General features: G+C 53.0%; 1 protein-coding gene across 1 annotated transcript in view; it reads left to right on the top strand.

The window, feature by feature from the left end:
• CDH23 (cadherin related 23) overlaps positions 1-12731 on the top strand; it is a 402905-nt gene that overhangs the window by 200666 nt on the left and 189508 nt on the right. Inside the window, exons 10-11 of the mRNA XM_087432054.1 lie at positions 9475-9587; positions 11266-11454. Of these exons, the coding sequence (XP_087288180.1) occupies positions 9475-9587; positions 11266-11454 (302 nt within the window). The remainder of the gene's footprint in view (positions 1-9474; positions 9588-11265; positions 11455-12731) is intronic.

The following is a 12731-nucleotide window of genomic DNA, read 5'->3' as shown; positions in this document are numbered from 1 at the left end:
TTTTTTTGTGGTAAAATATACGTAACACAAAATTTACCACTTTAAAGTGTACCATTCAGTGACATTAAGTACATACACAATATTGTGCAACCATCACCACTATCTAGTTCTAGAACCTTAGGGATTATTCTTTAAATAAACTTGTATTAACTTTTTTTTTTAACAAATATAATTCAAATAAGTCAAAAGGGAAAAGTTGAAATAATTCTAGAGCAATGGTTCTCAACCCGGAGGGATTTTGCCACCACTGCCCCCTTAGGGGACATTGGGCAACGTCTGAAGATTTTTTGTTTGTCACAATGGGGGGAAGGGGTGTTAATGGTATCCAGTGGCTCGAGACCAGGGATGCTCCTAAATATCCTACAGTGCATAGAGCGTCCCCCACAACCAGGGAGTATTCAGCCCGAATGCCGGTGGTGCTGAGGATGGGAACCCTGTTCTAACATTGCCACTCAGAGGTAATCTTTGTTAACATTTTGTTAACATGTCATTCCTTTTTCTTTGCCTGTATTTTTCAGTAATGACAACAAAAATCGTGTCTTTTTTAAGTATGCTATTTTATGACTCCTTTAAAGAAAAACATGTCTTAAAGATCTATCTTTTCAAGTCACAAACTTCTCTTCTGCAGCATTATTTTTAGTGGCTGACCAAACTTTATATGATGACTTATTTAACTAATCCCCGTTGTTGGACATTTAGGTTGCTCTCAATTCCATTATTAACCAGCACCACGGAGAACATCCTGGCGGCTGCATTGGTGGGCACAGCTGTGATCATTCCCTTTGGAGAAATTGCCTCGGTTGCAGAGTGAAGGTTTTTCAGGAAATGGGGAGATCCTGATCTGAGCCATAGCCTCTGGTGAGGTCTTGCTGATCCCCATTAAAGTGTCCTCAGAAGACTAGGGACCACCTGTTTACAGGGAGCCAAGTGCTGCTGTGGGCGTAGGGGGCATGGCTGGACCCTTAGCAACCCTAACATAATACGTTTTACTATCCTTGGCTACTCAGGTTAATGTTTCATAAATGGGAGACAGTTATTAGCAAATTAATCAGAGTCCAGTTTGTGGTCTTATTAGGAGAGGTAATCATTTGTTGGTTTAAGTGAGCTTAATGAAAACCGTCGTCCTGTGAAATGCCTGCAGGACAAGCGGACTGCAATTCGCACCTACTTGAGCGACTTGAGGTTGTCTCTCCCTGACTGGACAGTAATAACTGTAATTAACTGAGACATGCTCCGCTCAGACAACAGATCACTGTGGGCGCATCGGAGGGTAGGAGAGCCCCACCTGGAGTTGCTAACTGGCTGCTCCCTCCTCAGAGCCCTGGTACATTATGGTCTCTGTGTGACGTGTGACGTTGTAAGTCACCCAGTGCCATTCTGCCCTATAACCTTTTACACTAGCCTCAGAATGGCCCCCAGACATCACTGCTTCTGTCCATTCATTCATTCATAAAAAATTGGTTGAGCACCTACTGTGTACCAGCTGGGCACTTGGAGAAACCAGTCCCTGCCCTCCTGGGGCTTACAGTGCAGGGTGGGAGACAGACTAGAAGCAAACACACAGATGAAGAGAGAGGGTCAGAAAGTAGAAGTGCTTTAAAAGAAAGAAAACAGCATAGTGGAGTAGAGAGAGATAGAGGTGAGAGGGGCCAGTGGGGTGATGAGGGAGGGCTCCTCTGTGGAGGTGACATTTGAGCTGAGACCTGAATGCACACGAGGCACCCAGCAAAGATCTGCAGGGAGAGGGTTCCAAATGGCTTCGGGAAAAGCTTTGGGGAGGGGGGAGGCCTAGTCCCCCCCTCCTCCAGGGTCCTCGGGAGGGGCAGCAAGCTCTCAGCCCGTGTCTCCTCCTCTGGTCGAAAGCTGAGGTAACCCACACCTCTGGTTGCCATATGTTGGTCATGGAGCTGATGCATGCAGCCCAGCCCAGGTGCCACCCAGGAGGACACCGGCCCCTTTGTCAGCAGGCTGGTAAGTAACAATTTTTAATTCATAAGATATCTTGCCCAAAGCCCGTATCTCAGACTGACTCTCAATTTTCATTATACAGTGATAGAATTCTAGACCAGTCAGAATTACATGGCTCCATGGACAGTGATGGGCCTGCGGGCCAGCCTGCCCCACTGGCCCAGGTGGGTCAGGCTGCACACACGTGGCTGTTCATTGGGCTACCCCAGCCGGGGGGAAGGAAAATCCAGGGTAGGACGTGAACTCTTCAGCTGAGTGGGAGCTGAGTTTAAGTCCTTGCTCCACCCCTCACTACCGAATGACCCAGTGTGAGTTGTTCTCTGTGGCTTAGCTTCCTCATCTGGGAAATGGGGGTAATTTTACCTATCTCATGGGGGGTTGTGAAAATTGAAAAAGATATGCGCACAAAACACTTAGCACAGTGCCAGGCACAATACACGTTGGTTGTTGTGGGAAGAGGCCCTCACAGCTCGTTTTGGATGAGATGGGCCACAGTTGGGGATAACCTGGTTTGATTCTTCTACTCAGAAAGTGAGCAGAGCAGGAAACAAGGAGCGGAGACCAAAATGTGCACCTACTGTGTGCACACTACTGTGTGCACTGGGGCACCACAATGGGTGCTTTACATACATGGTCACACCTGGTCCTCACACAGCCCGGTGAGTGGGAGCTGTTATCCACACTTTACAGGTGAGGAATTGGGCTCAGAGGAACTAGTGGTTTGCAGGGGGTCTCACAGCTGGTAAGTGGCAGATCTGTTGTCGGTGCCGAGGTCTTTTTTTCATCTTGCAAGTTCATGCACAGTAGGCAGCCTTCACTTGGGGGTTGATGTAATAGACTTCAGGCAGAGACTCTGAGTAAAAGAGAGACCACGGGGACGAAGGGGTGCAAATCCGTTCTGCTCACTTTCCTGGGAACAGTCTCAGAATCTAGACCTGGGGAGGGCCCGGTGTCCAAGTCAGAGGCCAGGTGAGGAATGAGGGTCCCACAGGTCATCTCATTCAGCCTCCTGCCTCCATTCAGGTCCTGGCATTTGAGTGGATGGATGCCTGGGCCAGTCCAACTAGATCATAAGCTCCTCATAAGCACGACTTTCTTCTTTTCTCTCCCCCACAGCCCCAGCACAGGTCAGGCCCAAAGTACACCCCCACTAGTGTGCGCTCATCGGCCCTTCCTAATCACTGCAGGAGGGAGCGAAACTTCAGGCATCCGACAGATATGTAATGAGCATCGTTCTGGGTACCACCAGGGACAGAAGGGTGAGACCCCAGCCCTTATCCTCAAGGCTGCGTTGGGTCTCTGGGCGTGAGAACCAAGGAAGCCCCATAGCACGGGGCAGTTCTGAGACTGCCAGCCCGGCACCAGGGCTCGGAGAGTGAGAGATGGCACAGCCTCCAGGATTGGCTTCCTGAGGCTGGAGACGTTGAAGGTGGATCCTAAGAACAGGAAGGACCCAGGTGGGAGCCCTTGGTTTTCCTTTAACTTGGAGGGCAGTGAGAGCAGTCGCCATTAGCCCAGTGGAGCAGACAAAGCAATTGAAAGTCATCAGGCTGTGTTCCCACACGCACCATCAGCCACTCTAAACTGCTTTTCACCCAGACCCAGCTCTGCCATGGGTCAAGATGCTGTCTGCCAGATAACAAGGGACAAGATGTGGGAGTGATGAGGTTTGGCAGGGGCCAGGAGGAGGGGCACCTGGGGAAGGGGAGAGCCTGCCAGCCTAGGAGGAACGAGAAGGTGGGAGGGTGAGCCCCCCATGGCCCAAAGAGAGAGGCACCACCCTGCTCCCCAAGTCAGACCACCTACCCCCTGCACGCCCTCCCATCCAGTTTCCCTCTCCCCCTTCCTCCCCACTGCCTTTGACCATCTCTGAGACACAGAAGCCCTTTGCTTGACTCTGCTGCGCCCTCTAGCTGCCACTCTACCTCTCTCCTTTTTTTTACGCCAGACTCAGGGCAGCTCTACCTGCCCTCACTGTTCTAGCTTCCAGGCCCCACCCTCCCTCGTCATCTCACAATCTGACCCCTGGGGGGCATCTGAAGATCCCACAGGGCCTTCGCTGGTCTCCCTTCTCCTGAGCCTCTCTTTCGGCATGGTTTAACCTTACTGACCATCTCTTTCTCAGAACTTCCTCCTCTCCTGCCTCTGGGCACCTGGCATGTACTGGTTTCCCTCCTCCTCTCTGACCACTGCCTGTCTATCTAAATTTTCCTGCTTGTCCTCACTGGAGCCGCAGGTCTGCCCCAGAGCAGCCTTGCCAGTGCCCTGTGCGTGTCACCCGCTTTGTGCTGACAGCTCCTGTCTACAGCCCTGCCTTCCCACTCTAGTCCCCACTGTGGGTCTCCTCTCCCGCACGCGGAGGACATCGCCACATGGATATTCTGCTGCTACGTAAAACTCTGTCATGGAAGAATTTACCCAGAACTTTCCAGAATGTATAATGTTTTTTAGCCAGGACTTCCTCTTGAGAAAAAAGCAACTTTGTTGCCACCTCATTCTATGAAGGATGATGATCTCTTACTTGTCTCACCCTGTTCCCTTGTCCCTTAGCACAGGCCAGGTGCAGAGGGGGTGCAAACATGGAGGGCCAGTGCCTGCAGGGACAGAAAGAGACATAATCCAAGTGCAGGCTCCCCTCTCACCAGTCAGGTGACCTGAGACATGTTATTCAGTTATTCCGCGTCTCTGAGCCTGCTTCCTCACACTCAACACAGGATATCTTCTGATACAGTTACTGTGAAGACTAAGTAATACAATTTTGCAAATGGCTTAGCTCAGTGCATGGCACATGTAAGTGTTCAGTAGATAGTAGCTACTGTTTTTAATAAATAGGAGAAAGAAGGCTGTGTCTCTCCCTTGGCAGCCTTTCGTGCTTTTGCAGTCTTGATTCATATGCTCGCAGCCTCATTCTTGCGAATCTGAAGGAGTCTTGGTGTCTGGAGCTCCTGGAGGAGGTAAATGCCCCCAAGAGAATCAGCAGGGCCTGTAATGACCTGGGTCTTCTCTCCTGTGAGCACTTTAAGTCACCAGCTTCCAGAAGCCTAGGGCACTCAAGGTGCAGCCCCGCTCCGCCCCAGAGCCCCTCCCCTTCTGCACACCCAGGACAGCACCTGTCGACCTGGAGGGAAGCAGCTGCCCTTCTGCTCAGTAGTGGGGGCTGAACATGTGAAAGGTGTCCCCGTGAGCCTCCCCAGCCCCCAGTCCCCGTGGGACTTGGATAAAGAATGTCTGGAAGACCAGAGGGTTGACACGGTGGTATCAGCTTCCAGGAGAGCAGAGGTACTTATGTGTGTGGCTGCCAAGCCCACATTCCCCCCTGGGAAGGGAGGATGAGGGGAGGGATAAGGGAGGGAGCAAGGAAGTGGTGACTCACTTCGAGGGGTGAGTGATGCAGGAGCAAAGGCCAGAGCCCTGGTGCAATGCCCTGTGGGCCTGAGGGCTCTGCTCTCAGCCTTGGCCTCAGGGCTGCCAACTTGTACCCGTGGGTGCTTGGTCATGAGGCTCTCCTGGCAAGAGGATGGGGTTGACTGTGCTCCTGCTGGGCAGACAGCTCTGGGCACAGGCTCTTTCAGTGGGGGTGGAGTGGAGGAGGGGACCATGGTGGCATCATCTTGGTGAAGCACAGGCAGCCAACATTTGTTGGGAGCTGACTATGTGCCAGGCATTGTATTAACTCATTTAATCTTCACAGCAACACTTGGGGGTAGGGACTATTGTTACCCCAGTTTTACAGACTGGGAAACTGAGGTCCAGATATGTTGAGTAACTTGACCAAGGCCACCCAACTAACAAGTGGCAGAGCCATGATCTGAACCCATGCAGTCTGCTTCCGGAGGGCATAATCTTGATCACCTCTCTACTCCATGTTGCTTTTCTTCAGGGGCCTTAGCTCGGCAAGGACTTAATTGTTCAGTGATGTGATTTGTCATGAAGGCTGATCTTTACTGTGAGACTGAAGGCATGAACCTTCAGTTCTCTACTGATTCTCCAGCACCTTGCACACAGTAGGTGCTCACTAGGAACTTGCAATGAAGGAGTGAACTAATCCATCAATCAATCTTTGAATGAGACCCTTGGCCTTGCTTGGGGCACAGGGCTCACCTCCTGCCCCCAGCCACCCAGCATCCCAGTGAGTGCTTATGTTGCCATGGTGATAGTAGGAACATCAGAGCCAGTGCCTCACTCAGGTGGCCTTCTCAGCTCTCTGGGTGTTGGTCCTGGGAGTTAGTGATTCGTACTTGGCAGGAGGCTGAAAGGTGAACTCCACACAGATGGATGTGTGAAAAAGAAGTGCGTGTGCGTGTGTGTGTGTGTGTGTGTGTGTTTGTGTGTCGGGGGAGGGTCCCCAAGTCTGAATGTGTACCAGTTGTGGGTATTTGCCTGCGGGTTTGTTGGAGATTTGCCTAGGTAGGGGGAGGGGGTGTTTTATGTGCTGGGGACAGACTCTGGGTTGGGGACAGGCAGCGTGGCTGTCAGCGGGGCAAAGATGCTGAGGGGGGAGATCCGATTGAGGGCCAGGGAAGATAACCCCATTTTCCAGTCAGAGAACCAAAGCACATCGCTCAACAAGGGGCTTCTGGTTTGTGCATGATTTATAGGAAATATCTTACAAAGATAAAAATTGAATCACATTTAGTTAAACATTTGATAGGTTCCTTTATTGGGAGAATAAATTTATATGAAAATCCAGAATGATGGGGTGCTAGACGTGGGGCTGGGGGGCAGCCCATGCCTGTGTGTGGTGGGAGAGGGTGTGGGCGGCAGGAGGCTCTGAGGTCTGCCTTAGGGCAGCCCTTCAGCTCAGCATTTAGGGGCTCAGAGGACCCCACCCCCAAAGGGCCCTGCGATGTCCGTGCTTCACCCCACTTCAGCACTGATCCCCCTGTAATGTGAACACGCGGTTGAGGGCTGCGTCTCCCGCTGGAATGTGTCCCTGGCACATGGCGGGAGCTCGGGAATTGTTGAATGGATTAGCTCCTGATGAACAGATGAAAGCATCCCTCCTCTTATTCCCCAGCAGCAGGATTCCTAACTAAAGAAACCCCCTATGTTCATGCATTTCTGTCCCCCCTCGCAGTCCCATCCTCCTCAGCACACGGACACGGCAGGAGGTACCCAGGTCTCTCTGTGGCCACAGGAGCAAGCTTTAGACAAGGAGGAGGCTGCAGTGACGTTTCTGGCCTGGGCCCGTGTCCGAGTCCCCAAAGCGCACAGTCTGAGAGTGACAGGAGACCAGGCAGGCTCCACAGTCACCAGCAAACTCTGCCTCCCCTGCAAGCCCTGCAGCGGGCCGGGAGGACAGGGCAGGAGCAGGCATCTAGCCTCCGGCCAGCTGGAAATGGGCTGCCTTGCCGACCACCAGCCGGGGTGGCTGAGAACAGGCCCTGCCCCAAAGCCTAAAATTAGACGAGGAAGTGGTCTCCCCTCTGCTATTTCTCTAGTTAACCCGGAGATGATATGTGCCCCTACTGTGTGCAGATCCCTTTAGAGCTGGGCAGGGGAGGAGCTGGGAGATACAGCAGCTTCCGCCTATGTGTGTGGAAGGCCTGGTATTAGTTCCTTCCTATGGAATCAGTGTCCACTTGCCCCCTTCCCCGATCCTGCCCGTCCTCCAGGCCCAGCTCAAACAGCACTGACTGAGGACTTATTGTGTTCCAGGAACTGTTCCAAGCCTGTAGATATATATTTTTTTCATGTTCATTTAATTCTCATAACTGTATGAGTTAGAGCCATTATTATCCCCATTTTACAGATGACACAGAGGGGTTAGGTCACACAGCTAGACAGAGGTGTGGGAATTAATGCCACCTCCTCCGTGAAGCTTCCCTTCTTTGAGCCTTCCCATGTGTAACCAGTCTCACTCTGCTGTGAACTCAGAGATGCTGATTCTTATGGGTGTCGAAGCTCCCTTACCAGGCTGCAAGTGCTTCAAGGTCAGAATTCCTGGCACACTGGCATCGGCGTCCCACACAATGCCAAGCACAGGGCCTGGCCGTAGGCCGGCCTGCCCAAGGGAGTGCTGAGTATGTGAATGAATGGCAGTGAGTGCGTGCATGTGCAAATGCAGCGACACGCTGGTTCATGAGGGAGAGGGAAGAGTGGGACTGAGATTTCCCAGGTGAACTCAGCCTGGTGGGAAGGGCACACGGGCAAGGGCAGGGGCCAGGTGGGCTGGGGGCAGCCAACCTTCAGGAGCATGCTTGCACTGTGTGCCCCGCACTGGCCAGGTCCCTGGGGGGACAGTCTGAAAGGCCCCCATCTTCAGGGGGCTTTTAGGCTGGGTGGGAAGATCACGTCAACACACAGGAAGCAACTGGAGAACAAACAGAACAATGTCTGCTGCCTGTGGGGCTGGAGGCCTTCCTGGAGGAGGCAGAGGAGGGGCTGGCCCTGGGTGGGAGGACGGAGGTGAGGCTGAGAGAGGAAGCTGGACGCTGAAGGAGGAGGCAGAAATGAACATGGCGATGTGGGGGACCCGAGGAAGCCGCTGTGAGCTCAGGGGACCTGTAGGGGGAGCTGAAATGAGGGCGGGGAGAGAGGGGTAGACGCAGAGACCTCCATCTGAGCCAGGGTCATTCGTCTGTGATTTTTGCCAGTACTTTAAAAACATATTTTAAATTTTAATAAATACTTAAAATAAATACTTATTCTTAAAATTGAATTATGTTTTTAACTTATATCTGTTGTAAGAGGAAACTTTGTATCATGGCCATATAGAAAATTAGAATAGAATAGAAAATGACCATAAAAATAAGCACAAAGGAAACAAAGCAAGGTTTCTTGCCTTAGTCTATTGAAGCTGCTATAACAGAATACCACAGACGGGGTGGATTATAAACAAAAGAAGTTTATTTCTCACGGTTCTGGAGGCTGGGAGTCCGAGATCAGGGTGCCAGCACGGTCGGGTGAGGGCCGGCTTCCTGGTTTGTAGATGGCGCCTTCTCGCCAGGCCGCACCTGGTGGAAGGGGCCGGGGAGCTCTCTGGGGTCTCTGTTATCAGAGACTAATCCCATTCGTGGGGGCTCTACCTGCGTGACCTGAACACCTCCAGAGGCCCCACCTCCTAAGACCGCTGTGTGGGGGTTAGGACTTCACTGTGTGAATTCTGGGGGACACAAACGTTCAGACCATGGTGGATACTGAGTCCTGCCTGGGTACTGCTCCCTTTGGAAAGCTCCAGGCCTGAAGCCTGCTCTCTCTGTTAAAAAGGAAAACGAGGAAGTGTTAGAGAGGTGTTACAGATATATTAGCACCAAACCAAGACTTTCTCCTTGACTCTATCGGAGAGACGGGAGGAAGACTGAAAGGGCATAAGGTCCTTGTTCTGTGAATCATCGCTTCTACTGCCTGGGGCTTGCACTCAGAGCACTTTCCATCCCTCGTGGAGCCCGCATCCATTTTAAGTTACTGATTCATCCTTACCACCCGGAGAGGAGCCCTGGCCCCAGCCACAGGTCCATCCACCCTGGGCCCCTGTCGTACCTGGAATGTTACTCTCTTGTGCAGGGAATACCAACAGCATCTTCGCCCTGGACTACATCAGCGGAGCGCTGACCCTGAACGGCCTCCTGGACCGGGAGAACCCCCTGTACAGCCATGGCTTCATCCTGACCGTGAAGGTGAGAGCCGGGCAGTGGGCACCTCCGTCCCATGGAGAGGGGATGCCTACGCCATGGGGCCAGCCTCCAGCAGTGCCCACAGTGGAGGCTCCAGGAGGCGTCTCTCACCCCGCACTATTCCCGGGGCTCATGCCCAGGGCCCCTGTCAGGAAGGGACAACGCTTATCAGGTGTTGGCTGTGTCAGGGACCTTGCTGGGTACTCAGAGCCATTGTCAACAACCACGTAGGATCAGGACTTTTATCCCCATTTTAGGGATGAGGAGGCACATAGCAGGTGCTTATCCCATGGTCCTCACTGCTATCCATGATTCCACAGTCTCTGTTGTAGCCACCTCAGATTCCTAAGTTTACCCCATTTCTGAGGTTTTGTCCTATTTGTAATTCTCACCGCTTCCCTGGGGCTGTTACCTAGTTAGGAAACAGCAATGCAGTGGGCAGAGGGCAGAAGCTGCTGGGTCCCCCCACAGGTGTAGTGGAGCCACAGCCCCCAGCCACTCTTGGCTGGTTTTAATTAAAATCAGTGACTTGCCGAGCCATTCCCTGGGAAACCCATTTAGGGTGTGGATCCCGCCTGGGCCGCAGGGTCCTCCCCAGCCCCAGCCATCAATTGGGGGATGGGGGGGGTGGGCACAAGGACTGAGGAGAGGGGCTCTGGGAAGGAGGCCCTTCCTTTGGCGCCGGAAGGATGGTGCAGCCCACCCTCGCTCTTAATCGCTCTCCTTGACCCTGAGAGTGCCTGCAGCAGCAGTGGGTTGACTAGCCCTCATTCACCAGCTTGCCCCTTCCTCTCACCCGATGTGCACATGTGCGCCAGCTGGGGGAGAGCTGCTAACACTGCCTTTCCCCCACCCAGCACCAAGCCCCGGGGCCCCCGTCAGCCTCCCCTCCAGTCTCTGCTCCCTTCCTGCAGAGGCGGGCAGCACCATGGAGAGAGCTGCTTCCTAGTCCCAGGGCCGCCCCCAGCTCTCTGTGGGACCGTGAACTTGGTTTTTCCATCTTTATATAAAATGTGAGGGTGGCTTCCCAAACTTGGCTGTGAATCTGAACCCCTGGGGAACTGGCGACACACACCTAGTCCTGGCCTGTCGCCCAGTGGTTCTGGTTCTGAAGTTTGCAGTGGGAACTGCGAATGGGTATTTTTGGGCCCAGGGGCTCTGGTCCAGAGACTGGGCCCCCAGGTATCTTAGTCCTTCTATTCCTGAGTCCCACCCAGACCCTCACGGTGCCCAGCACAGTGTTCAGTCCATAGCAGATGCTGAAGTAAGTCTTGGTTACCTGCTGGCACAAAAATTCTTGGCCTAAGTTTCATCATCTGCCAAATTGAATAAAGACTCTCCCTTTGCCCCTTGATGAGCCCTCAAATCTGTCTGATCCTCCCCACCCCACCTCATCCCCTTTGTTCTAGAATCCTACTGCCTGCGTTTGACACCTACTCTGGCTGTATGTCCTTGTACAAGTTACTTAACCTCTCTGATCCTCAGTTTCCTCATCAGTAAAATGAGGGTCAGTAAAATGGGGATGCTAATGATAGAATCTTCCTCCTGGGGTTGTGGGGAGGATTAGATGGGATAATTCACATAAAGCGTGGTGTCTCCTATTGAGAAAGCCTTGGTAGTGATAGCTGTTATTGTGATTATGGCCACCTTCATCCCTGCTGTGTTTGTCCTCTATCTGCAGGGCACAGAGCTGAATGATGACCGCACCCCATCCGACGCCACAGTCACCACAACCTTCAACATCCTGGTTATTGACATCAATGACAACGCCCCAGAGTTCAACAGCTCCGAGTACAGCGTAGCCATCACTGAGCTGGCGCAGGTCGGCTTTGCCCTCCCCCTCTTCATCCAGGTGGTGGACAAGGACGAGGTGAGTCCCCAGAACGCATGGCTCATCCAGACCCACCGCCCTGCCTGGGCTGTGCAGCCCTGCGGAGGACGCCAGGTATCTCTGGGCTTCCAGGTCCCCACCTATAAAATAGAAACAAACATTGCTGCACCCCCTCTCCTACTGTGTTCTAAGGAAAATAAGGCTGCAAAAATCAGTAGTCTCTAAACTTTTGGGCTACTCCCCTACATCCTGCAAAAAACATGTGCACACACACCTCCAATGTGCAGTGATTTATTTAGAAATACATATTTCTAAATAAATGAATATACACGAGCAGAAATGCATATACATGAGCATCCTGCTAATCTAGTACGTACATTACTGAAAAATAGAAATTTTAAGAGGTAGGGGCTCTTGTATAAATGATGACCTGGGAAGGAAGTCTTATTCCTGCTTTGGGTGTAATAATGACCCCTCCTTTTCCATGTGGGAGCGTAAGTGCTTTCAGGGGATCCCAGGCTATAGGAGACTCCAGAGGGGTCCGGGGCACCAGCATCCCCTTGCCCAAGGGCCTGCCTGGCTGAGGCAAGTCTTAGAAGGAAGGGACAGGGGCCATGGAGAGGGAGAGCTCGAGAAGGACAGGAGGGAGGAGGCTCCAGGGCCAAGCTGCAGCCCCTGTGAGCCCTGCCACACCCTGTTTCATTGGGCCAGGGGCCCAGCCCCAGGCTTCCATCACATGGGGACCCTCTCAGCTGCCTCCTCCCCCGGCCTCTCCTGTGCCCCATCTCCCCTGCCCATCGTGGACTTCTGTTTATTGCCGCTGCTCGCCCTGGCCCCCTCTGCTCAGGAATTCCATTAGGGTTTCCAGCCTGACGTGCTTCTCTGCGATTACTGCGCACCCGGCTCCCAGGCTGGCCTTGCTCCAGGCCCGGCTTCCTCCTCATTCCTCCTGCCCCTCTGCACTCTGGCTGCTCAGCAGACCGCCCAACGTGCCCACCCGGGAGCCCTTCCTCCCACCTCCCTCCCTGTTTCCTGTTAGCTTCTCTCAACTGGACAGCATCCCCCCACTACCCCTCCCCCCGCAAGGACTCAGGGCCACGAGGGCAAGTCAGTCTCACCACCTCTGTGCGCACGCGTGCGTGTGGGTGTGTGTGTGAGCACACATGCCTCCATCTCCTGCTAAGTCATTCCATACCTATCTGTCTGAGATAACTAAAGTATGTACTAAGCACCTACACTTTACAAGGAGCTATATTTGGCCCCTGGAGGGGGTCCAGGAAGTGTAAGCCATGGTCCCTGTACAAGGGGCCAAGTGT

This window comes from Ceratotherium simum, chromosome 6, assembly GCF_057802395.1.
Source record: "Ceratotherium simum simum isolate JZ-2026a chromosome 6, ASM5780239v1, whole genome shotgun sequence".
Lineage (NCBI taxonomy): Eukaryota > Metazoa > Chordata > Mammalia > Perissodactyla > Rhinocerotidae > Ceratotherium > Ceratotherium simum.
This window is presented reverse-complemented; position numbering and strand designations above follow the sequence as displayed.